A 25,124-nucleotide genomic window follows, 5' to 3' on the forward strand; every position below is an offset into this window, starting at 1 on the left:
CTCATGACACCTGAGAGAAACCCCACCTATGAGGCACAGCAGCAGTACAATGACAGACTAGTGGTGATGTGACTGTCATTGAACAAGCCACTGGAATGCTCAAGATGCATTTCAGGTGCCTGGATCAATCTGGGGGAGCCCTTCAGTACTCACCAGCGAGGGTGTGCAGAATAATAGTAGTGTGTTGCGTCCTGCACAACATCGCTCAACAGAGGGTTACGGGTGGAGGAGCTCCCATGCGCTCGTGAAGCATCCGCATCTGCCGGCAATATTGAAGACGAGGAGGAGGACGACGACAAAGATGGGCAACCCATTGACAGAGCAGTAGCACACATGGCTGCTCGTGATGCCAGGGAGTCACTAATTCTCATAAGGAGATCTGCAAACTGAAGATAGTGAACTACTCAGACCGCCTGGAACAACCGCCACCATCAGCCCCCCCCACCCCACCCACTTGCACAAGATCCCTGCCCTGACTGCTGAGATACTCTCAGCCTATGCCCTCTGCGTTTTGGAGCCCATGAGGGCGCCGTCAAAGGCAGCTCCACCTCTACTTGTGCAGGGGCAGACTCGGCCATCAGGAAAGGAGGCAACATTGCAGATACTGGTTATTGGCCCCGGGGTGGGGGGCAACGGGTGAGATATAGGAGCGCTTTGAGTGGAGTCCCCACTTCCAAGTCCCCTTTCGTCATCATCCCTCTCCAGGGCCACGGCCATATCACTCCTACCACCCTGCTGGACAACAACTTGGAGCACATCTGTGATCGTTGTAAGGCCATTGCTGAAGTATATCTGCCTGTTTAAGGTGGCAGACATGTTAGCATCCAGAGTCCGCATGGCCGTTGTCATGGCCTGAATGGACTCATTTGTGAGCAGTGCTTGAAGCTCAATGGAGGCTGCCATTCTTTCCGTCGCACTTACCTGCGCCACCATTCTACTAATGCTGGAGGTGGACTCCTCTATCCTCTCCACTATTGTGAAGAGTCTGCGTGGCACATCTTCCAGTACCTCGCAAAGGTGCAGCTGTACCTCAGTCACTCTCAATGATGGCCCCCGGATTTCAGTATCTGTGTCCAGCTGTGCAGAGCTTGGAGAGGAGTGCGCCCCTCGATGCAGACTCTCCACAGCTGCCCCTGCCACCAGTGTCTGCTCATGCTCTATTGAGTAGTGAATCACTAGGTGACAACCCAACTATCTGCCTAACAGAATCTACCGAAGTGTGAGTATCTGCGCTGGTACATGGCTGGATGCGATGTGACGGTGCATCCTCAGAGGCATGGAGCTTGTCTAAGGAATCGCCCTCATCCATGTCACGTGCCACTTCATCAATTCTTGAATGCCCTGGAAGAGAACATAAAGCAATATTAAGAATCATCACAGAACTTATTTTGCAATGAGCATACCTGTGTACAACAGGTCAATAAATCATTGATAACACCACTTGATGATGTGTGTGAAGGATGTTAAAGTTCTGTCACCGGACATTTGCAGGGTGCCAGTCTCACTGTCTCCAACGGCCAGGCACTCAACCGTGCGGCTGAGCTCCAAGGCCTTCGCCTCCACCTGTCAGGGCCACGATTTGTAGTGGTCCCCTCCAGTCCTACTGCTCTCCCATGCAGTTTGCGCTCTCTTCAACAAGGGGAGAAAGGACAGACGTGATAACCGATGGATGCATTGCTTTGGGTGAGGCTGCCAATGAAAGAGATGCATCAAAGGGTATCAGACAGATTCATGACATTGCATCAGGATTGGGGTGAGTGGGAGTGGTGGGTTCACAAATGGGGAAATGAGGAATTGCACAAGAGGTGAAGGCAAGTTGATAATGAGATTTAAGTGGGTGTGAGGAGTGATGTGATGGAGTAGGCTTGGCAAGAGTGAGAGGGTTAATGTACACCACAGAGTGTAGGTGAATCAGTAACTGTACTCACTTTTCCTGACCTGGTTAGGTCATTAAAGCACGTCCTGCACTGCACCCATGTCTTTGTGACGGTGCTCCTACTGCTCAGTTCCTCTGCCACCTCGAGCCAGGGCTTCTTGATGGCGGAGGCAGGGCACTTCCTCTCATCACAGGTACAGTATGTTCGTCCTGCTTCTCACACTGGTCTGTAGCAACTCAAGTGAAGAGTCAGTAAACTGGGGTGCCGGCTTTGTCCTTTGTTACTTCATGTCTTTAAATTTCTCCTTTCTCCCTCAAAATCCACGGTTGCAATGTCCCTTTAAATACTCCAGTTCCCAGCATGTCATTCGGACGCACCCACCGTACAGCTTGGAGATGTGAAATCCAGAAGCCACATTAAGGGCCTTCAGTTGAGTTGTGATTGCTCGAGACAATGCATACAAAATTTTTTCCGGGTTTCCCATGCACGTATTCCACACACCCCCCAACTGAGTTCCCGCCGGTATGCTAAAATTTACCCAGAGTTCAAATCCCACCATGCCAGTTTGAGAATTCGAATTCAGTTTAAGAATCTGCAAATAAAAAACTGGTATCAGTAAAAGTGACCATAAAGCTGTTAAATTGTTGTAAAAACCCAACTGGTTCACTAATATCCTTTAGGGAAGGAAACCTGCCATCTGGTCTATGTGTGACTCCAGTCCCACACCAATGTGGTTGACTCTTAACTGCCTCTGAAATGGCCTAGCAAACCATTCAGTTACATAAGCCGTGGTTCAGTGATAGCACTCTTACCTGTGAGTGAGAAGGCCGTGGGTTCAAGTCCCACTCCAAAGTCTTGATCACAAGTTCTAGATTGACACTCCAGTGCAATTCTTAGGGAGTGCTGCACTGTCGGAGGTGCCATCTTTCGGATGAAACATTAAACAGAGGCCCCATTTGCCCTGTCCAGTTGACGTAAAAGATCCCATGGCACTATTTCGAACAAGAGCAGGGGAGTTCTCACGTGTGTCCTGGCCAATATTTATCCCTCAGCCGCCAGATCAGAAAAAAAGCTCTATAGTCCTATGGAGAACATTTTTTTGGAGATCAGGCAACTAATGAGAGGAAGAAGCTCAATGGCAGTGCAGCAAATAAGTGCAAAAGATAAGCCAGAAGTGTTTACAAGGGTCTTCAGCCAAAAATGCCAAGTGGACAATCCTAGTTGGCCTTCTCCCACAATCTCCACTATCATAGATGCCAATGTCCAGCCAATTTGGTTAAGTCCACATGACATTAAGAAGCGGTTGAGTGGATACAGTGAAGGTAATGAGCCCTGACATCCAGCTGAATTAAGATCTATGTTCCAACACTTGCTAACAACCTAGCCAAGATATTTCAATGCAGCTATGACATTTGCAACTACCTGATGTGGAAAATATCCAGGTATGTCCTATCCACACAAAAATAAGACAAATACAACCCAGCCAATTACCACTCCATCAGCAAATCAATGTAACGTCATCAATAACCTGCCAGAACCGCTCGGCTCCAGACCTCATTACAACATAGGCTTCCAGACATGAACACAAAAGCTGAATGGAGACATGAGGGTAGCTACGCTCAACATTAAAGAAGCATTCAACTGAGTACGGCAACAAGGAGCCCTCGCAAAACTGAGGTCAATGGGAAAACTTTCCAGTGCCTGGGGTCATACGTGGCATACAGAAAAATGGTTGTGGCTGTCAGAGGCCAATCATTGCAACACTAGGACATCACTGCAGGTGTTCCTCGGGGCCATGCCCTCAGTCTATTGATCTTCAGCTGCTTCATCAATGACCTTTCCTCTGCCAAAAGGAATGGGACTGTTCGCTCCATTCATAGCCTCTCCATAATGAAGCAGTCTATGCCAGCCTACAGCAGTACTTGGATAATATCCAGGCTTGGGCTGAAAAGTGGCAGATGACATTCACACTACACAAGTGCCAGGCAATGGCCACCTCAAACAAGAAAAAGCCCAGTTATCTTCCCATTGCTGAGTTCCCCCATCATCAACATCTTGGGCCACCATTGATCTGAGGCTTAACTGGGCCAACCATAGCTACAAAAGCAAGATAGAGGCTGGGTACTCTGCAACAAGTAGCTCACCTCCTGACCCCTCAACACCTCTCCACCATCTACAATGCTCAAGAGCGTGGATGGAATACTCACCACTTGTGTGGACAGGTGCAGACGCAACAGAACTCAAGAAGCACAACACCATCCAGGACAGAGCAGTCTGCTTGATCAGCACCCCTGCCACTAAATTCAATATCCACTACTGGCATACTATGAGTGCAGCACATACAATTTATAAGATACCTGTAGCAATTTGCCAACTTTTACTTCAACAGCACCTCTGAGCCATGACTTCTATTGCTGAGAAGGACAAAAGCAGCATCATAGAAACACCATCGCCTCCAAGTTACATATCACCCTGACTTGGACATATACTGCTATTCTTTCATTGTTGCTGGGTCATCATGCAGTAATTCCCTAACTAACACCATTGTGCGAGCACCATCACCTCAAGGACTGCAGCAGTTCAAGGAGAAAGCCCATCACCTACTTCTCAGGCAATAAATATGGTCTTGCCAGTATCATCTATATTCTGAGAACATAGTAAAACAAAAGGCTTGTAAATAATGATTGTTGGAAACAATAAAAGTATCTCAATCACTAAAGCCCATCTTTCTTTTATTACACCAGCATGTACACCTAATCAGAAGCATATAAAACTGAAGGGAGAAAGGCAAAGATGAGACTTACGTCAACTTAATTGCTTTGAATGAGTATTATGCAAGTGTACTGGGGCTGACGTGTCTTTATGGCTCCCATTGATCTGTAACAAAACCAGTGTACTTCTGAGTTTAAAGAAATCTTTCCTCATGAATGATTACATCTCTCAGTGCACGTGGCCCTGGCCACCAGGCTCCTTAGAAGGTATACTCTATACACATCCATTATAGCCATCATATTGGTTCAGCTTCCCTGCATAGTGTATTGCACTGCAAATAGTCAGTCCAGCAAATTACAGGTTCAAAGATAGAAGTAATCATCTCAAAAATTGATCTCTTCTACCTTTCAAGCCTTTTGTCCATTATAGTACATGGTGTCCAAGGCGCTGTCTCTAGCTTGATGCTGACACCTCCATTTTGAAGCTGTCCCCTACTGATTTCTTTAAGTACCACTCTGTGTATGCCTTGGGTTTAGATGCCTGAAACCTCTCCTATACAATACTGGGCTAGTCCAATATATGGAGTAGCAAGTATGTCAGTGGCTGAATCGGTTCTGGGGAGATGGAGGCACGTGAGTAGCTTTTAGGGCATAAGATGACCCCTGCAGTCCAGATAGTCTAGGGGCTTCTATGGGACAGAAAGTGGCTGATATCAGTTGGGTATCAGAGAAACAAAAGTACTGTTCATGTGCAAGTACCACAAAGCAGATGGTAGTATCCTTAAGTAACAATCTCATGTGATAGCACATTCCCAACTCTTATTAAAAAACATGCTGTCCTAAAAGTTGAACTGCAGTACATCAAAGGGATGATATTTATTGGGGTTATTGGCGAATACATAATCAGCCTTGGTCATTCTCTCCAAGTCAAATGATTCGATCATAGCTGGTGTCAAATTTTGAGTTCTTGCAGCCAACCACCTGTGGTTTTCTGCGTATGGTCAGACTGATACTTTCTGCTTAGTTTTTTCTCTCCACATCATGGAAACATTTTTTGAACTTCTTTAATTCTACAGGTGATGGACATGGCTTGTCCTCTCAGGCTTATTTTCTTGCATTTGGATATATTATTGCCCTCTTGGCATAACTTTTCTACAACACTTAACCACTGCTGGATAGCCTCAGAGTTCCAGCTATAAAGTTTCTGATCAGCACATCTGGACTAATAACCAGTTTATTTCTTACATGGAATTAAGTGGCTCAGTTTTGCTTAAGATATTAAACTGTGATGATCACAGTTTGGCAGTGATTCAGTGTCTTTGATGGAGCAGCTTTCAAAGTATTTACCTTCCAGTAACAATTCCACTATTAAAAGGCTCGAATGGCTGAAACCTGAAAAAAATATCCCCAGTATATTTTTCGTCTTAAGAGACCTGGTAGCTTTCATTAAAACTGATGTTACACAATCATCTTTCTGCTGGAACTCATGAAAGCTCCATACCACAGCTAAGCACTTGTTCTATCATGCATTTGCCTGACAGAACACACTGCCCATTCACAGACCTAATCGTATTTTTTTTTAAATAAAGACTCTCAGTGCTTCCCACAACCATCAGGGTAAGATTCATGAAACATCTTTCCTCTTTACAAGACTAAATACAAGATCTCATTATCAGGTTGGAAATCAAAGTTATAGGGATAAATTGAAATGATCAAATAATTTACAGGGTACAACAGTTCCTGTTCTGCTTCAGTTGAACCCATTTACATCCTCTTAGGGCACTCAGTTGTGAAGAAAATAGTTAAGCTTTTCAATATTTTAGCTTCACAATCACAGAATGTCCCTGTTCTCAGACTATCATTTCAAATATGTAATGAAGTTGCTCAAAGTAAAATAAATAAAACTGGAATCTTTTTGTAGGGTGGTGATTCAGCACATTCTGTTTTAAGCAAAGCATCCATCAAGACTTAAATATTTTGCTTTCAATATCGTTTAAGTATGCTCTCAATACTACACTTCCTCGGTTAGCCAGAAAAACAGCATTGTCTAGGCCACAATGGCCATGAATCTTTTTTTGCCACTATTCAGTTTCTCTAAAGATGTGTTTTATTTTTGTGTTATGAAACTTAGTACAGCAAAACATCCAGAACTTGAGAAGCAGCTGAAACAGTGGACAGCCTGGAACTGATCACAAGCAGAGATTTAATAGACATGCTAGGCTTCATAAAGAGGCAAAGGGAGACCTTCCAGGTCTTAATAGCATAGCCTAAGGAGATATTACAGAAAACACAAGACTACTCATTGCACCTGTGTGAGGAAGAGGAAAATACACTAGAAATGCTCCTCCTAACCTCTATCCAGTTACCTTTGTCGGTAGTGAATATGTGTGGGCGTCAGCTAGATAGGATAGGATTGAGCTTAGATGTGATGCAGCCTTCAGTTTAGTAGCTCAACACTTGCTGTCAAGGGTCATTAAAGAATGATGGCAATTGTGTGGAATGCACGCAACGAACTGCGCACTAGAGGGGAGTCAGCACTTTCAGCAGAGGGCAGAAAAAAACTGGCAAGAAAAAATTACAAGACAACAAACGGCCGACAGGAAGAAGCTTGATCGTGGCTTGTCTGTTAACATTTTTAGGATATTGGTTAGCCTTGCTGCTGCTATTGTATTGTCAACAGGCACAAGTGCCACTATTATTAAATTCTTCTGAAAACATGTTTCTCAATTATGTTTTGCACATCCAAAGAAATTGATGCCTTTACAATGCATGCTCTCTTCCCTTCGCCTACTTTAACTGCAAAAATGTTGGTTTTCATACTTATCTCTATACTGTTTCCAAGTTATTTCAAACTTAACAGCCTTCTTACTATTCATTTTGCCAGAGAATTTCTACCTGATGAGATTCTAAGAAAAATAAATGTAACTGACTGAGGTGTTGGGACAGACTAAAGGCATTGAAGGAAGCCAAGACCTCGGGTCCAAATGGATCATACCCAGGAAACTTGAAGTAGCTAACGAAGTTGGGCATGTTTAGGCAATCCTTTCAAATGTGGATTGTGCTTGGAGAAAAGGGAATGATACAATATATAAAAAGGACAAAAATAACCCAAGGAACTACAGGCCAGTCATTCCAAGATCTCAGTAGGCAAAGTAGTGACAGTATACTGAAGGAACAAATTATAAGCCAACTGGGAAAAATAAACTAGAAGAATTTTCTATATTTAATTAATAGAAGGGATGGACAAGTGAAAAATTTGCTAAAGCAGTATGAGATATCATGGGATATAGCATTTCCTAGTCACTTGGCTTGACCAGAAATTCTTAAAAAAAGTTAAGAAAATTACTTTGTTTCTTCTCATATTGGTTTTGTATTGAGAACAAATGCCCATTTTTAACAGAAGTTCTAATATATATGAATAATTATAGCTCACATTTCAGTACAATTACAAGATAAATTTTGCAATGGAGCAATTTCAATCTGAAATTCAGTGTAATCTGAGTTTCTGCAAACCCAAATAACTGATGCAATCTATTTCATACTTTAATAAAGTATATATTTCTAATATGTAGTATAAATATATACTGTTATGGCACATAGGTGAGAAGAAAAATTACAAATTGTTTTTAATTAACTTTATTTCTGAAGAAAATGTACATATATGTATTCAAAAATAGTGTACAACATTTGTAAAAGCTGGTCTTTAAAGAAATAACCCAATATTGGTAGTGCATAGCTATAAAATATATAAAAGTGTTAAGGTTTTGACATTGAATATTTGGAATTCACTCAAATCAATTTCCAATATACAAAAAAAATTCATTTTCAGCTCCAGCAAGCAATGGTTTATTTAGAAGCACATACCAAAAACTAAAGCAAGAAACCTTTCCACATTAAACATATTCCATGTCTAAGCTATTCCTTTTGGTGCATTTACCAGTCAACTAAAACGATGTTTTGAAACCAGGTATTACTTTATAAGCTGCTTAATACAGTAAAGAATCATGAATGTAAAAATATAACCCAAGCTATTAATTACAAATATTTGCTTTTTTTTTACACTTTGCTATAAAAACACAGGTTTTCTTCTTCACAAGTAGGTGTGGTGTTGCAATTAAGGAATAGAAAAATAGAACACTTCTGTAATGCTACCCTTTCAATATATCACACAGAGTCCTAGCAAACCCCTAGTACCTCCACTCATCTGCAGGAATAGTAGAAACCCTATGTGGAATACCAAATTCAGATTGTTGAACTACATTCAACAGTATAAATTCTGGCATTGCATAGGTTTTCAGTGCTTCATGGCCAATTTAGTCTGTGGAGGAAGAAAACTACTGAACTTATAAAATACTGTTTGGACAAATCATTCAATGGTGGTGTATTGTGAAGAAAACAAATTCTACACAAAGAAATGCACATTTGAAATGTGACAAGGTCAGACTCTCAAATGCAAGCAGCTACTCAAAATGTATGGGGATATAAAGACAGATTAGCAACCTGCATCCATAGTAATTCCCATTCTTCAAATTAAATCAGAGATAAAACTACATAAAAGCCTACCTGTCTTTTTCATCCCTCCCCTAACATTGGCATCTTCCATTTTTTTGAATAGAGGTGGAAAACAGTGCATATAGGTTACATGAGCAAATCAGCCACAATTTTTCTGTGCCTGATAGGAGCAGTCAAGGGCATCTGGTTTCTGCATCCATCCTGATCTTTACAACATTCCAGACCTCATCCCTCACATTGATTTATATGTCTAAGAGGATGTCATAGAATCCCAGCACAGGAGGAGGCCATTCAGTCCATGTCGGTTCTTCGAAAGAGCCATCCAGTTAGTCCCACTCCCCTGCTCTTTCCCCATAGCCCTGCAATAACCCTCTGCACCAGCCAGATGCTGAACTTCCAGCCACACGCCACCCACCAAAAGTTGGAGAAGGACTAGGCATAGATGGGAGTTAAAAAGGGATCTTGCCCAAGTGGATTGGTATCAACAATTACTGTATTGCCTACCAATTTAACAAAGGGAGGCCTTCAAGGAGATGGTTCAGATACAGAGTAGACATATCCCTACAAGAGGGAAAGGAAGGGCATCCAAAGCTACAGCTCCCTGGATGACTAAAGGTATAGAGATTAAAATGAAACAGAAAAAGGATGCCTATGAAGAATGCAAAGTTCATAATACAAGCTAAATACATTAAGTACAGAGGAGATCTAAGAAACGGAAGAGGGGCAAAGAGAGAAAATATATTAGCGGCTAACTTAAAAGGGAACCCAGAAGTCTTTTATAAACATATAAATAGTAAAAAGGTAGGCTAAGGAAGGAGGGGACGATTAGAGACAAAAAAGATCTTTTTGTGGAGGCAGAGGGAATTGCTGAGGTACTAAATGAATACTTCGCATCAGTCTTCACTAAAGAGGATGCTGCCATTGTAGCAGCAATATTGAGGTACTTAAAAGATTGGCAGTACTCAAAGTAGAAAAATCACCCAGTCCAGATGGGATGCATCCTAGGTTACTGAGAGAAGGGTGGAAATTGCAAAGGCTCTGGCCACAATCTTCCTTAGATATGGGGACAGTGCCGGAGAATTGCAAATGTTACACCCGTTCAGAAAAGGAGGCGGATAAACCTGGCAATTACAGGCCAGTCAGCCTAACGTCAGTGGTAGGGAAACTTTGAGACAATAATAGAGGACAAAATTAATTGGCACTTGGAAAAGCATGGGCTAATAAATGAAAGTCAGCACGGATTTGTTGAAGGAAAATCGTGCTTGTTTAACTTAATTGAGTTCTTTGATGAAGTAACGGAGACAGTTGATGAAAGTAGTGCGGTTGATGTGTAAATGAACTTTCAAAAGGCATTTGATAAAGTACCACATAATAGACTTGTTAGCAAAATTAAAGCCCATGGGATTAAAGGGACGGTGGCAGCGAGGATACAAAATTGGCTCGGGGACAGAAAGCAGAGTATTGGTGAACAGTTGTTTTTCAGACTGGAGGGTACAGTAGCATGGTGGTTATGTTACTGGACTAGTAATCCAGAGGCCTGGACTAATAATCCAGTCATGAGTTCAAATCTCACCACGGCAGCTAGGGAATTTAAATTCAATTAATTAATTTTTTTAAAACTAGTATCAGTAATGGTGGCCATGAAACTACCCGATTGTCGTAAAAACCCATCTGGTTCACTAATGTCCTTTAGGAAAGGAAACCTGCTGTACTTACCCGGTCTGGCCTATATGTGACTCCAGACCCACAGCAATGTGGTTGATTCTGAATTGCCCTCTGAAATGGCCTAGCAAGCCATTCAGTTGTATATTCCCGCTTTGAAAGGTCTTCACCACACGGACTGCAGCGGTTCAAGGCGGCAGCAATTAGGGATGAGCAATAAATGCTGGCCTTGCCAGCGGCGCCCACATCCCATGAACAAATTTTTTTAAAAAGGGAAGATACAATGGTGTTCCTCAGGGGTCAGTATTAGGACCATTTCTCTTTTTGATCAATATTAATGACCTGGCCTTGGATATTGTGGGTATAATTTCAAAGTTTGCAGATGACAGGAAACTTGGAAATGCAGTAAACAATGTGGAGGATAGTAACAAGACTTCAGGAGGACATAAATAGATTGGTGAAATGGGCAGACACATGGCAGACGAAATTTAACGCAGAGAACTGTGAAGTAATGCATTTTGGTAGGAAGAATGAGGAGAGGCAATATAAACTAAATGGTACAATTTTAAAGGAGATGCAGGAACAAAGAGACCTGGGGGTGCACACACACAAACCTTTGAAGTTGGCAGGACAAGTTGAGAAGGCTGTTAAAAAAGCATATGGGATCCTGGGCTTTATTAATAGAAGCATAGAGTACAAATAGCAATTAAGTTATGCTAAACCTTTATAAAATACTGGTTAGGTCTCAGCTGGAGTATTGTGTTTAATTCTAGGCACCACACTTTTGGAAGGATGTCAAGGCCTTAACAGGGTAGGTGCAGAAGAGATTTACTAGAATGGTACCAGGGATGAGGGACTTCAGTTATGTGGAGAGATCAGAGAAGCTGGGGTTGTTCTCCTTACAGCAGAGAAGGTTAAGAGGAGATTGATAGGGGTATTCAAAGTCATGAACGGTTTTGAGAAACTGTTTCAAGTGGCAGAAGCATCAGTAACCAGAGGACACAGATTTAAGGTGATCGGCAAAGGAGCCAGAGGCGACATGAGGAAACATTTAAAAACAAACGCAGTGAGTTATTATAATCTGGAATGCACCTCCTGAAAGGGTGGTGGAAACAGATTCAATACTAACTTTCAAAAGGGAATTAGATAAATACTTGAAGGGAAGAGCATTACAGGGCAATGAGGAAAGAGCTGGGGAATGGGACTAATTGGATAGCTCTTTCAAAGAGCCAGCACAGGCATAATGGGCTGAATGGCATCCTCCTGTGCTGTACCTACTATGATATCCAAGACAAATGCATCCACCCTAGCAGGCTTTCTTAGTTACCTGTTTCAAGAATCTAATTTGTAAAAGGCTGAACTGAAACAGAAATTCCTGTTGGTTAATCCGTACAACAATTTTAGCACAGTATTTCCTCCCCCACTCCTGCTTTAGGGCCATTTGAGGAATGCACCAAATGAGTTGGAAGTTTATGGGGTCATCGCAGCAACCTACAATGACTTCTCTTCCTACAGTGATAGAGCTCCTGAAAAGTCTGTGCCTCAAGATATATCCCAACATAAGCCTGGTTCACTTTATAGACATGGGGCTCCGATTGATTTATTACTGTCAAAGGGACACCAAATACCTGAATTATCCCAACGGCACCGTTTACCTCACCGCATGGTACATGAAAAATACCAAATAAATGTATTAGATCATTTAAAAAAGTACCAAATATTTTCTAGAGGATAATCAGAACAGCAGAAAACAGAGTCAACTGCTTTTAAATCTAAAAACACTTCAATCTGTTTAATCATCTTGCGTTACCTACCCTCGTCATATAGCAAACAGCAGTTAGAAGTACAAATGATTGTCTTTGCTCCTTTGCTAGGGTCCAACACACAAACTATGTGCTAAACAAGAGGTGTGTAATTAGGACAAGTGACATTTATTTGAACTGTGTTCACTTTAGCAAAATTCTTAACTATCACAATATACAATAAATTTACACCACAAACACTAATAATACCCCTCCTTATTGAAGATTTTAGGTCAAAATAGAAAACAGCAAAGGAAACCTATAAAACATTGTTATTAGCGCCAAATTCCCTGTAGAGATTCTGAAAGAGGGCATTTATTCAGTTAGTTAGTGTTATTTATAGTATTAGGTAAATCCTAACACCATGCTGAATCACTGGTACATACACAGTTAAAAACATGAAAGCACCTTTACATTTTATAGAAGCGTATAGCACATTCAGGTTTGAATACTTATCTCTTATTCAGGTTCCAGAAGACACTACTCTTAACAGTTCCCCTCAAAAGTAATTTTTCATTAACAATTGAAGCAATGCATTATAATGACTGGACATACGCAAAACATGAAGGTCACGAATAAACTATCACAATCTCGGGCCTTTTTCTGACATTTAATCCAATATCAAGCCAAGGTATTCCAGTCCCTTGTAGCTTCCATCAAATGTCGTTGACCATGACCCACCCAATCATCCTGGTTATCAAATATGCGACCACAAAACCAGCAGCTGAATTTAGCCTCAATCGCTTTATTTGAAACGGTTTTCACAATCTGATAATTGTTCTTACTTGTCTTTTTCAACTTCAACTTCAGTACATATCTTTCTTTCACAGGGCTCACTGGTTTGATCTTTTTGCATTGGTTGATGAGGAACCCTTTTGCAGCAACTTGCATACTGCTGTAAGAAGGATTCAACAAAGCACCAATTGTTCTTTTTGATAAAACTACCTTGAGAACATTTCCTTTACACTTCTTAATGGTTTTCATGACATTAACCACTTCAGGCACATCTACATCAGGATGATTAAGCACAATCACAGGCTGGTTTCTTCTAGGACATCTAATAAGCTGACTACAATCAAAAGGTACAAGCCTCAGGGTTTGCACAGTTCTAGCAGTAGCTGCCATATTGCTAACTTCAAGAGGTTTGTTTAGTTCTCTCTCTTCCATTTCTTCAAATTCACTAAAGTTACTGATGGTTGTTTTTGGTGGTTTATCAGAATTCTCCAACTTTCTTTTCAGTCGTTTGCTGTATCTGAATACAAGCTTTTCATTACATGTCTTCCGTGGTTCCCACAGTTCATCTGATTTTTCGTTATCCCATCTGCAGTTTGACTTTGTTGCAGATCTCTGTGAAACAAGTGAACAGGCTTTACTAGTACTTCTTTTCTCTGTCGATCGAATGGATGAATTTCTGGGAGCTGGAGGAATAGGAAGCTTAAGGGAAGCCTGAGCACTAATATGGGGAGGGACATTGTAGTTTGCAGCTGTTGAGGGTACAGGTTTATTCACTGGTAACAGTATACATGGAGAGCCACCAGTAAACAATACAGCCTGACCTGGTTGCTGTAAAGGCTTAATTAAGTTGCCTGCAACATCATTGTGAAATGCCACCACTGAATTTTTCAGAAATTGGTTGTCCTTCATGCCTGACTCCCCATTAGAACTTTTAACAAATCGCAATAAAATCTTCTTCTGAGGAGACCCATTTTGTTCAGACATGGAACTAGAGCTTGCCACAGTATCTTCACTGCTAACTCCAGTAGGTTTGTTCTGCATAATACACTGAAGCACAACAGTTTGTTGGCCTGATACACTGTCTGTACTTGTACTTCTCAGTGTGCTCACACTACCCAAAACTGTCCCTTGTTTCAGTGGAAATGACAGTGAATTATTTGGTGCAGATGATTTAACATTTTCAAATGGTTCATTCAACAAATTTGCGTCGTCACCATTTACATTTAATGAACTGTTCTCTGCTGTATGGTTGCTATTAGCCTCAGACGTAAGCTTTGCATAAGAATGATGATCAAACACCACAGAAACTGGACCTTTAGGCAACAAAGGGTCTTTGGAAGACAAAACGTTTACTGGTGTGGTCTTCATGCAAGCTACTCTGGAACTACTCGTTAATGAACATGTATTTTGGCTGATTTTCTCAGGTACTGGTGTTTGTCCTTGTATATTGGCACTTGTACTATCCAATATCTGAGGATTACCACCACAAACAATGCTAGCAACTGCACCAAGTGTTCCATTACTGAAAGTAAGTATCAAGCCAGGCCCCTTATCTGTCAGGGAGGCAGAGTTTCCATTAGCAACTTCTGCCTGTGGAACTGATCCCCCAGAAACTACTTGCAGACTGGATTGTTTTGCTAAATGCAAGGGGACGGCAGAACCTTTCTGAGATGGTTGGATTAAAACCGGCTTAGCGATGCCAGCAAGACGTATAGGTCCCAAAAGTGTCACAGGTGGTATAGATGAGTTACTGCTTCCATTAGCAGAAGTACGAATTGCGTCCTTTATTAACTGTTGGTTGATTATTTCATCAGAATGAGTCTTTAACAGTGTGTTCAGCTTTTCAACATTTGGCGGCATGCAACTGCTTGATACAGGTGGAGATGTAGTCTGCAGCTTATTTTTCCCACCAATACATTTATTATTTAAAACACAGCTATCATTACTTTCAGCATTTAGAGTGTCCAACTGCATAGCCCAACAGTCTTCTTTAATAGAATAATTATGCAAATCAGTTTTGTTTGTTGCAGTATTTGTACTGGTCTGTCCCTCTAGAGAACTAGTTGGACTACTTTTGGGACACTGTGGTGCACTGCAAGGACTTTCATCACCTACAAATATGGAGGTGGTCTTTAGTGCATCAAGCAGTAATTGATTTTCTTCAGGAGCCAAGCAACTCATTCCATCTCCAGTCTGTAATGAGAACACAGATGTGATTCTAGGCATTACCGGGGATACTTTGCCATCAGAATCACTAACTTGCTCTTCCAAAAAGTTGTCTTCAGAAATACTATGATTAATGTTATCTTTGGTATAACAGTCCATCATCTCTACATCCAGTTTATTCAGGCAATTAGTTCTTTTTTCTGAAAATGAATTTGATCCACAGTAATCCAGGATCTCTCTCCGTGAACCTGTGTTATTAGCAGAAATAGTTTCATCATCTTCTGCATTTTGAAATTTACCATTTCCCTCTAAGCCAGCAGTCCATTCGGAGGACCAATTACTATTACATTCCCTAAGCTCACATTGTGTCTGCACTGTTGCACAATTTCTGACAGTTAGCATTTCATAGACATTTTTGAACTCCTTTTCACTGTCCCTTTTTAATGCTCCAGCCTCCAGTTCAGACTCACATTTGCCTAGAGTTGTTATTTCTGCACAAGGCGGGTTATTCAAATTATCGAAACATTGATTATAAGTAACTTGGTTAGGTTCCTTTACATTTGTGGGACAGATACTGCTTTGTTCTGAAGTAGTTGCATTTTTTAATGCTGTACTACTACCAGAATTAAGGTTATAATCAACCGCAGAATTACTACAGAGTTCATCACATCTTGTGTTTAGAGTTTCAGCTCCCAGTCCAGTTGTAGTAGAAAGGAAACTAGAACTTGTACATACTGTAGAAGATGACGACACAGGAACATTTTCTGATATCAGTCTGCTCTCTGCATCATCAGATCCTTTATTAACTATTTCAGATGGTTTCAGCATTTGCAGAAGTATAGGTGAATTAAATTCATTCAAACCTTGGCCACCTGGACTTTGACAGCCAAGCAACTGTGAAGGAATCCTTACAGATGATGGTTCACTGGAAGTTGAAACATTTCCATTTAATAGACCATATTTTGGAATTATACGTTGTAGTTGTTGAAGACTTGACACATGAATTCCACTAGCTTCTATCTTGTGTGGTTGTCCAGAGCTTGATTCAGTCTTAAAGGAACTTTGAGAGACAACTTCTGATGGTTGTGAAATCATTGCTGTCTTTGGATTGTCTCCTTGCACTACGAAAACACCAGATTGTTTTGGAGTAGAAATGCTCACCTTAGCATAATTGTGAATAAAAGGCAAATGGGTGCCTTTTATGGACTGTAATGAGGTATTACAATCTGACTGAAACATCTTTTTTTCACTGGATGTCTGCTCATCACTTAAGCATTGCAATCCCTTTGAATCAATCCGGTTGTTGGCTGAAGATGCAAATGTCTGAGATGGGTAACTGTTTGAAACTGAAGATTTTTCTGTAGTTGGAGTCTTCTTTATTACAGTCTCAACCAGATTCAATGAAGATGTTGGTAGTAACAGTTTACCTGTTCGAGCTGAGCTCGTGCCTACAAGCAATGGCTCTAGTGTCTTAACCTGAGTAAATTTACCATTTATTACAGTAGATACTATACGAGATACCTTCTGCGATACAGAACTCTGCGTCTTCGATTCCACAGAACGTTCCGTTACCATGATTGGGCGAGGCTGACATGTAACAATATTTGATAATCTAATAGATTGCACATCCACACACGATGTGTTTGTACCGGGTAACCCAGTATTTGAGTTTCCTGCATTCTGATGCAAACGCAGAGAGTTGTCATTACTGGCTTGGGTTTGAGAATTTGAAGCACTTAAGTTTTGTTTGCATGCAGGTATTAGCTTTATTACTAGATGTTGTTTGCCATTTACGACTTTGAAGCCCATAAATTGAGCACTATAGTTAGGTGGCACTGATAACTTATTGTTCTTTAACATTACTACAGGGGCCCCAGGAGGGAATATCTTTCTGGATATTTGATTAGAACCACTTAGTTCTGTTCTCTTCTGCAGAGAGCTGGTAGAAGCTACTGGCTTTAGTCCCTGAATTTCATCTTTCTCAACATTGATATCTTTAGGACTAACTATTTCTTCGTTCAAACATGTATCTACAGCTGGTAGAGATTGTGGTCCCAGATGGCTGAGTTTTTTTGTTGCATCATCAGATCTCTTAGCATTATCCTTTGTAGTTACCAAATGCAGGATTTGCCTTTTTTTCCTCCACTGCTCTTTCCGAGACACCCCATTTTTGTATCTTTTTAGGACAAGTTTCAGACCCATTGAATTCTTTAATTTTCCTTTTTGACATGGCTCCACTTCTGTTTTTGAACTGTTACCCTCTGCCAGACCCTTATGGACAGCATTAATGTGCTTTATGATATAGTCTTTACGTGTTGCACCATAGTTGCAATATAGACAGCTAAAAGGAAAAGCTCCTGTGTGTACAACAAGATGTCTTTGAAACTCACCTTTCGTGTAACTCACATGCTCACATTTACCACATTTGTACTGAATCACATCATGTCGGTGAATGTGCTGAATAAACGTGCCCTGATCCTTAGTAGAAAATCGGCACTTTTCACAGCGAAAATTACCATTTACACCATGTTTCCAATTTAAATGTTTTCTCAGCTCTTGCAGGGTATACATTTTACCATCATTGCAAACTTCACATTTAAGAAGAGGGGTACGATGTTTCAGTCGGTGTTGGCTCAGTGTCTGAAAATCATTTGCAGTAAAATTGCACAACTCACAGGGATATACAGGCAAGTCTGCAGCATGCAATTCCTGATAATGTTTCAATAACTGCTTTGGGTTGTATTCAACTCTGTCTTTACATTTTCCACAGCTAAAACGCAAAATCTTTACTAATACAGGTTTTGCTGCCCCCTCTGAAGTTTTAGATGTCCCACCCAATGACTGCTGCACAGAACTGTCTTTAAAAGAAATAACCCGACGGTCCACCTGAGCTAGGTTATTTTTCCTGAAGGATTTTCTTGCAGTCTGGCATCTGGGTAGTGATGTTTTACTTTGATTTACAAGTAAGTATGGAGAGATCTTCCCTTCCACATCTACTCTTGAAAGAATAATTTTTGCATTTTTAAGTTTGAATTTCAACTCTTGCCAAGGCTGTTTATTCACAGTTACTGAAGGGGTCAATGAAACTTGTGCAAACCTTTGTGCCACAGGTCCTTTGTCCTTTTGTGAAAAGTTCCCCGTGGGCACATTTAGTTTCTTTCTGCAATACCTCTTGCTATTTGCATCTGCAAAAGCGTTTGCTTCATTAACTTGTGCAAAATTTCTCTTGTTAGATTGCATATTTCAGTTTTGTGGAATGTCAATCACTGATGCTGTAGAGACTTGTTAGATGCCTTCTCTCCGATTGGTGCATGCCACAAGGCTCAGTATGGCCATAGCTTCAAATTTTAGCTCAGAGACAAAACTGGATAGTAGATTACTACTCCTCAGTGTGATGTTAATCCTGTAAAGTACAAAAAAATGGTTTTAAATTCAGGTATTGCACAGAAGCAAGACTCTGGTATATGGCAACACAAAATAATTCTCATGAACAAGTGCTATAGTGACATTAGTGCTTTTGTTTTTCAGTCAGCTAGGTCTGGCCTAGTAAGTCAAACAGTTTCTTTGCAATATACCAAAGTAGCCAAAAAACATGGCACAAAATGTTATAATTGAACCAGAATTTTAGAAGCTCTGGACTATCAAAAATAACCTGCACATACATATTTAAACATTACTGGGACATACAGCTAACAAATTAAAAAACCACCGTTACAAGTTTTGGGTCTACCTTGAATATTCTCTTGGGTACAGTAGTGTTGACCACTCCTGTAAAAGGTTCATGCATCTTAAGTTCAAGGATGCACCTGTAGTACTCAACATCTAATTTATATGATAGTGTAAACTGGGGCTGTAACAATAGGACTTTGTGATCTGAACTCGCTATTGTACCTTTTGCATGTGTTCTCCCATGGGCTTCTCGCATCCTTCCAAAGGATGCAGAAATATTTTAGTGAGATGAGGCCAGATATAAATCGTTAAGCTGCTTTATTTTATAGGCAGCCATTGAACATAGAGTATCATAATCAAATCTCACCTTGATTCAACTAACTACAGAACTCTTCAAGAAAAATAATAAAAATACACACTATTCCTATCAGCAGGTTTGTTTAACTTTTCCTGGCCAGCCTTTGGATTCTGACCAGCACTGGGCTGGAGGTGAGCAAGTTTACCCTCACTAAGCCAGACCTAGCTGACTGACTCAAACAAAAGCAAAATACTGCAGATGCTAGAAATCTGAAATAAAAACAGAAAATGCTGGAAATACTCAGCAGGTCAGGTAGCATCTGTCGACAGAGAAACAGAGTTAATGTTTCCGGTCTTTGACCTTTCATCTGACTGCCTGCCCATGTGTATGTGTATGTGTCTTTTTTCTGTGTTCCTAGCAGATAGGAGGGCCATTCCTCTGAATTCTTCCCCAATGATTCACTAGAACTGTTAATAAAACTAACTCCTCCCACCTTGGAAGGGCAGGTTTAAAGAAAACATTTTCCGCAATTTTCAAAATGAATAGAGGCCATCCAGGATTAATGGGCCTTGGATGAGACAATAGACTTATTAATAGACTGTGATCCATACAGTCCACAAAATTTGCTGGTCTTGCCTTAATATACATCTTCAATGCCTGTTCCATTAACAAATAATAATGTCTCAGTAGCTTCAACTTGTGGCTTTTTAAAGCTATGAAAAATCAGTTTTAAAACATCTCATTCCCAAATTCTTCCATTGAAGATAAATTCTTTCCATTAAGACCAAAAAGGATCAAAAATACCAAAACATGACAACCATATAATAAGGGGGAGGGAGGATTTTTTAAAAAATAGATGATCTCCCATAGTGCTGCACAAGGATTCAAGACCTGTACAATCTGGAAAAGTTTTATCTCAGTGTTCCTGAACAAACCAATGGCACTATACCATACAACGGAAGCTACCACTATTATCGCACGACGATTAAAAACAAAGAACTGGAGAAATTAAATCATAAAGCATGTTATTGGTTTTGTTAGACAGTATGCTATTGTAGCAGGAAAAATTAAGCTGCACAGAAAAACAGGAACCACAGAAACAGCAACTTGCTTAGACATAAAGTTTACTGATGAACAATGCTGAACAGCAAAGGAGGTTAATAGTGAATTAATAAATTAAGAGAGTACTAGCTACTACTAAATATATAAACTGAGGGGAGTGGACAAGATACCAAATTAATGGAGAAGGTGGCAGCAGTAAATCTCTGTCTGCTTCACTTCTTATCCCCCAACCCACACATCTCTCTCCCCAACAATATATTAACCTGATATTTCCCATGTCCTCCAGTCTGTGTGTTCCTGTGTCACCGAACGACCAGTGTCCCCCATTTCTCTCACTCACAAATGCAGGCAAAAAGGCTAGGAACCTCTCCCCTCATACCTCTCTTTCCCCATTTGGCTCTTCTTTTTCTCAGATGTCTACAGGGCCCTTCTCCACAGCGATGCCAGACAAAAGGATCCCACCCATGGAGTTAGACCACTGCAGCTCAACTACAGTGCTGCCAACACTCTACAGTACTACCAAAGCCCCAGTATAGCTAAACCTACTCCCCTTAGCCAGTACTGCTAAACTCTTGATATCTAGCTCCAACTGATACATCCCACATACCTTCTGCTGTGTATTCTCAGCTTTAAAACTGGTTAGGAATTAAAATTAATTACGCATTATTACATAGGTAAAGGACATACCGTGAACAAAGACTGGCCCCTCCAACTGAGAACTTTCTCCCCCAACTAAACAGAGACTTCAGCAACCTCATCTCCCCAACAACCATGTTGAGAACTTCAGATGCCCATGGGTGGATTGAAGAGCGAAACTGGTGATAACGAAGGAAGCATGCAAACTGGAGCAGTACCTGTCTAGCCTTCTCCACGAACTAAGTCCTCGGGCAGTTGAAATGAATGGGTAATCCTTGACATCTCCCCCACACCCTCATACTCAGCTGAGATCAAGGCTCCTTTTATCAAGATTGAGCAATAAAAACATGGCACAATAACCTCGATCAGCTGAAATCAGAAACAACTCCTACCTTGTCCAGCTCCTCACCCAGAAGCAACTCAGCAACTCTTGCACACCTCCTAGCATCTGATTGAGGAGAAGCATATGCTGAGGTCACTCCCAAAGTCAGCTGGGAAATCCAAGTTTTAAAAGAGTATGCACAGTACTTAGTCAACAATAGTATTTTCAGGAATACTGAAAATGCCACTGTTTTTCAGAATTCAATACCATTCCTTTACAGATATTGAACTTCAAATGCTGGTCCTGATCAATTTCTGGTTTTATTAACCACATAATTCTTGACCAATTGAGGAGCAAACAAATGTGAAAAATCTTGTTTCATGTGAAGGATTTTTATGGTCATTTTCAACTGAAATAGCATGCTTCCTGTGGATTACTACATATATTCAGGCAAATAGGCGAATAAGGAAGGTGAAATTGTTAACATCGTTCATACATAATAAAAAAGTTTCAATGTCTAAAAATGACAAACAGAATATTGCACTACTGGATGCTCCTTGCCAAATAAAGATTGCCATCAAGATTGGGACATGCCATCACTTAGCAATGATTCCTCTTATTGCTACAGTAATGGAAGGATTTGGCAAGGTGATGTTAGACAGCCATTAAGGGCAATCCCACAGCAAAGTGAACTCAAAGCCAGAAATGAGCTTTGGCTTCAGCTAAATTCGGGTGGACCTAAAGATACATTTTTCCAAACTGCAAGACAATCAGAAACCCATTTTGGAAACTTGAGTAATTTTACATGTCTTTAAATTATCTAAAGCAGCCAAGTGTATTCCACAAGCTTAAGTTTGTGATATACATGTCCTTAATACATCTAAATCATCTATCACCCAAATCAGTTTTAGAAATGAACAGATAGTTATATTTTACATTTTTGTAACACACCAAAACTAGTTTTAAAACAATTACATGATACAATTAATTTTATATGTGACTGAAGCATTTCTTCACACAATCCTCAAGCATAACTATGATTTAAGATATTTCTTCTTATCCTACTACTTGCCCCCGGAAAGAAAACCATGGTTTCAAACTCCGAGACATGCAGTTTTACACTGATATTACTTTAACGGAGTAGATAACTAACATACCAGATCTTGTTTTGGGTATGATCCTGCTTCTGACTGAAGTGAGAATTTTTTCAGCTAAAACTAAAATACATTTTTTTTTTAAAAAGTGGCACATTCTTCAGGTGACTGTGCTGCAATCACTGACAGCAGCGCAGTTAATAGTCACTTAGTCGCTGAAAGTGTAAAGGGGGTTTGAATAATGTACTTAACAAGTAATTCTTATATTTCTAGGCAGCACAGATTCCAAGATTATAAAATATGCAGGCTGGATATTTCACCCAATGGGTGGAAAATCCTGCCCAAAGGGTCGTGCTAAGCAAGTGTTTTTAGAGTATTTCTCAAATATTAAATGCTTCACAAATGAGGTACCTCTTTACATGCATTGTAGAGTCACTGTGGCTTATTTTTTTCTGGTATCCATTTTAGAAAAAATGTTGCTGAATTGAGACACTTTGAACAAAGTATTTGAATGCTATTTTCAAAAAAATTTACAAGAGTTTTCAGTTAAAGAGGCACAGTCATATACTGCTGCATTTTCATGCAGTCCCAATTTTTTCAACAAGCAACTTGAAGCACTCAAAACTGTCACTTCAACTACCTGAAAATGTTAACATTGCAGAGTACTTTCTATATCTGCTGCTAACTGAACTTTACTTTCACTTACTTCACATACTACTTTGTGGCACAGCACACAAACACCAACATCTGGGATAAAGGAGTTTGGAATGAAAATTTGATTCTCTTATTCTGTTGAGTTCTTGATCTCAGCTATGCTGCTATGGGAATTCCAGGAACCTCTATACAAGGTGGATGCAAGACAGAGAGATGAAAATTCTCACACCCAGAGTAACCGAAGTGCTGTTGAATCAGGGCCATTGCATAGCAGTTTTCGACTGCAAGAAAAACTTTATTGCTTTAAAAAAATCCAAGTCTATCAAGTCTAATTTCCAATGACAACTGCCCTCTTTTTGGAAAGGGGGGTGGGGTTGTAACCTCATTGGCTCTTCCGAAAGAATTCCCACTCTATTCTCCATTCATTTCAGTAAATATGTAAATTCTTATGCCATTAAAACAATTTCATTATTTAACAGTACTGAAAATGGCATAAGCTCTAACATACAGCATTTAACTATTTTAAGATGTTAACATAAGCCAACAATGGTGATAAAGTACCAAATCCTCAGGTTTATATATCACTATTATCTAGATAGTTGACAAAACATTCATTAACACTACATAAATGCTTCATTAAGTCATAATGTCAAAATGAAATTTTCTGGAATAAATTGACCTCGTTACAAAAATGTTAACATATCTTTTAACAATGAATTTCGTGAAAAAGCATTTATTCATCATAAAAACTAAAGCCACATAAATCTTAAAATACCTTAATCTAGGACATATGTATATAATCAGCCCTAGCTACAGTTTACACGTGTCGTATACAAACGACCAACGAGGAAAAGCGAAATTTTAAACAAACAATTTCAAGGTGAACAAGTACATTTCAGATCCATCTACTAACATGACTACGAGACTATTCATCGGTAACTGCTTTGAAAGTTCTCTACAGGTCTACAACGGAAAATAAAGCACTATGAACAGTACCTTCTTGCAATTAAAGTCTCCTGACTTATTTCACTGGACTTGATCCGAGGCCGAAAATCACTAATAGAAATCTATTTATCCCCCTCCGTCAAAATGGCGGACGTATACACTAACACGGAATAAAAAGTGGTTTTTGTATTTTCTTTTAGTCAAACGCTTCAAACTCATAATTAATCGTCTTAACATACAGCGGTACCGCTAAAGCACTTCCATCGTCCGTCCGACTACAAGCCTCACGTAGCTACACTTTCCGACGGTTATCGGTAGCACTATTTACTTCCAGTCCGAAAATGTCCTCCGCCCACGACTAATGCAAGTGAGACGACATTTTCTTCACTCTTTAGCAGTGTCATGTATTTCCTAGAGGAACAAGCCGTGACCGGTTGCGAAGCGGGCGCTGACAATGAAGTCACCTTTTTAACCATTCTGTTGACTACTTGCTTTTTGTTATCTTTGCAAAACTCTTACCATTTTTGAAAATAGTGTGCAGGTCACTATAAGCCGCCATGACAGTCACATCCGGGCATTGTGCTGCTGCTGTGTGGAGAGATACGGGGTTCCTGCCGGCCGGGGTGAGTGAGTGGGTCGGCGTGAGCTCCGGGTGGGGGAGGGTGGTGATACCTTACAGGCAACTTCCGTTGAAATCGTTATCAAAGACTCTTCCTGTTTGAATATTGTACACCGTCCGCACTTACACTGCAAAACCTGAAACAGCAGCATAAGGAAAGCAATTAAAATGTGATCACAGTGAAGGATCACTGGTTACAAGGCCCGCTCGTCTCTGATTTTCATGTAAACATAATTTTTTTTTAAAATGGAGCCCGTTTCTAATTCTTCGACAACAAACTCCGAGCAAAGTGTTTCATGGTTTAAAATGTAGCCCATTTGATGTACGTCATTCTTAAAAATAAGCATGGCCTCTTATATT

The 25,124-nt window shown here is 40.4% G+C and overlaps 1 protein-coding gene across 3 annotated transcripts; it reads right to left on the bottom strand.

Moving 5' to 3' along the window:
• Positions 1–8,208: 8,208 nt before the first annotated feature.
• LOC137340115 (zinc finger protein 518A) lies at positions 8,209–24,715 on the bottom strand. Of its 3 annotated transcripts, XM_068002434.1 has the most exons (3): positions 24,197–24,395; positions 21,523–21,578; positions 8,209–18,868 (listed from the first exon to the last, which is right to left on the bottom strand). In XM_068002434.1, exon 3 carries the CDS (start codon positions 18,703–18,705, stop codon positions 13,186–13,188), a length of 5,520 nt encoding a protein of 1,839 aa, XP_067858535.1. In that variant the 5' UTR covers positions 18,706–18,868; positions 21,523–21,578; positions 24,197–24,395; the 3' UTR covers positions 8,209–13,185. The 3 variants fall into 3 exon arrangements, with proteins under 3 accessions (XP_067858535.1, XP_067858537.1, XP_067858536.1); XM_068002436.1 differs by lacking the exons at positions 21,523–21,578; positions 24,197–24,395 and adding an exon at positions 24,665–24,715; XM_068002435.1 differs by lacking the exon at positions 21,523–21,578.
• Between the last annotated feature and the right edge of the window lie 409 nt (positions 24,716–25,124).

Source organism: Heptranchias perlo, chromosome 21, assembly GCF_035084215.1.
Source record: "Heptranchias perlo isolate sHepPer1 chromosome 21, sHepPer1.hap1, whole genome shotgun sequence".
In the NCBI taxonomy this organism is placed as follows: domain Eukaryota; kingdom Metazoa; phylum Chordata; class Chondrichthyes; order Hexanchiformes; family Hexanchidae; genus Heptranchias; species Heptranchias perlo.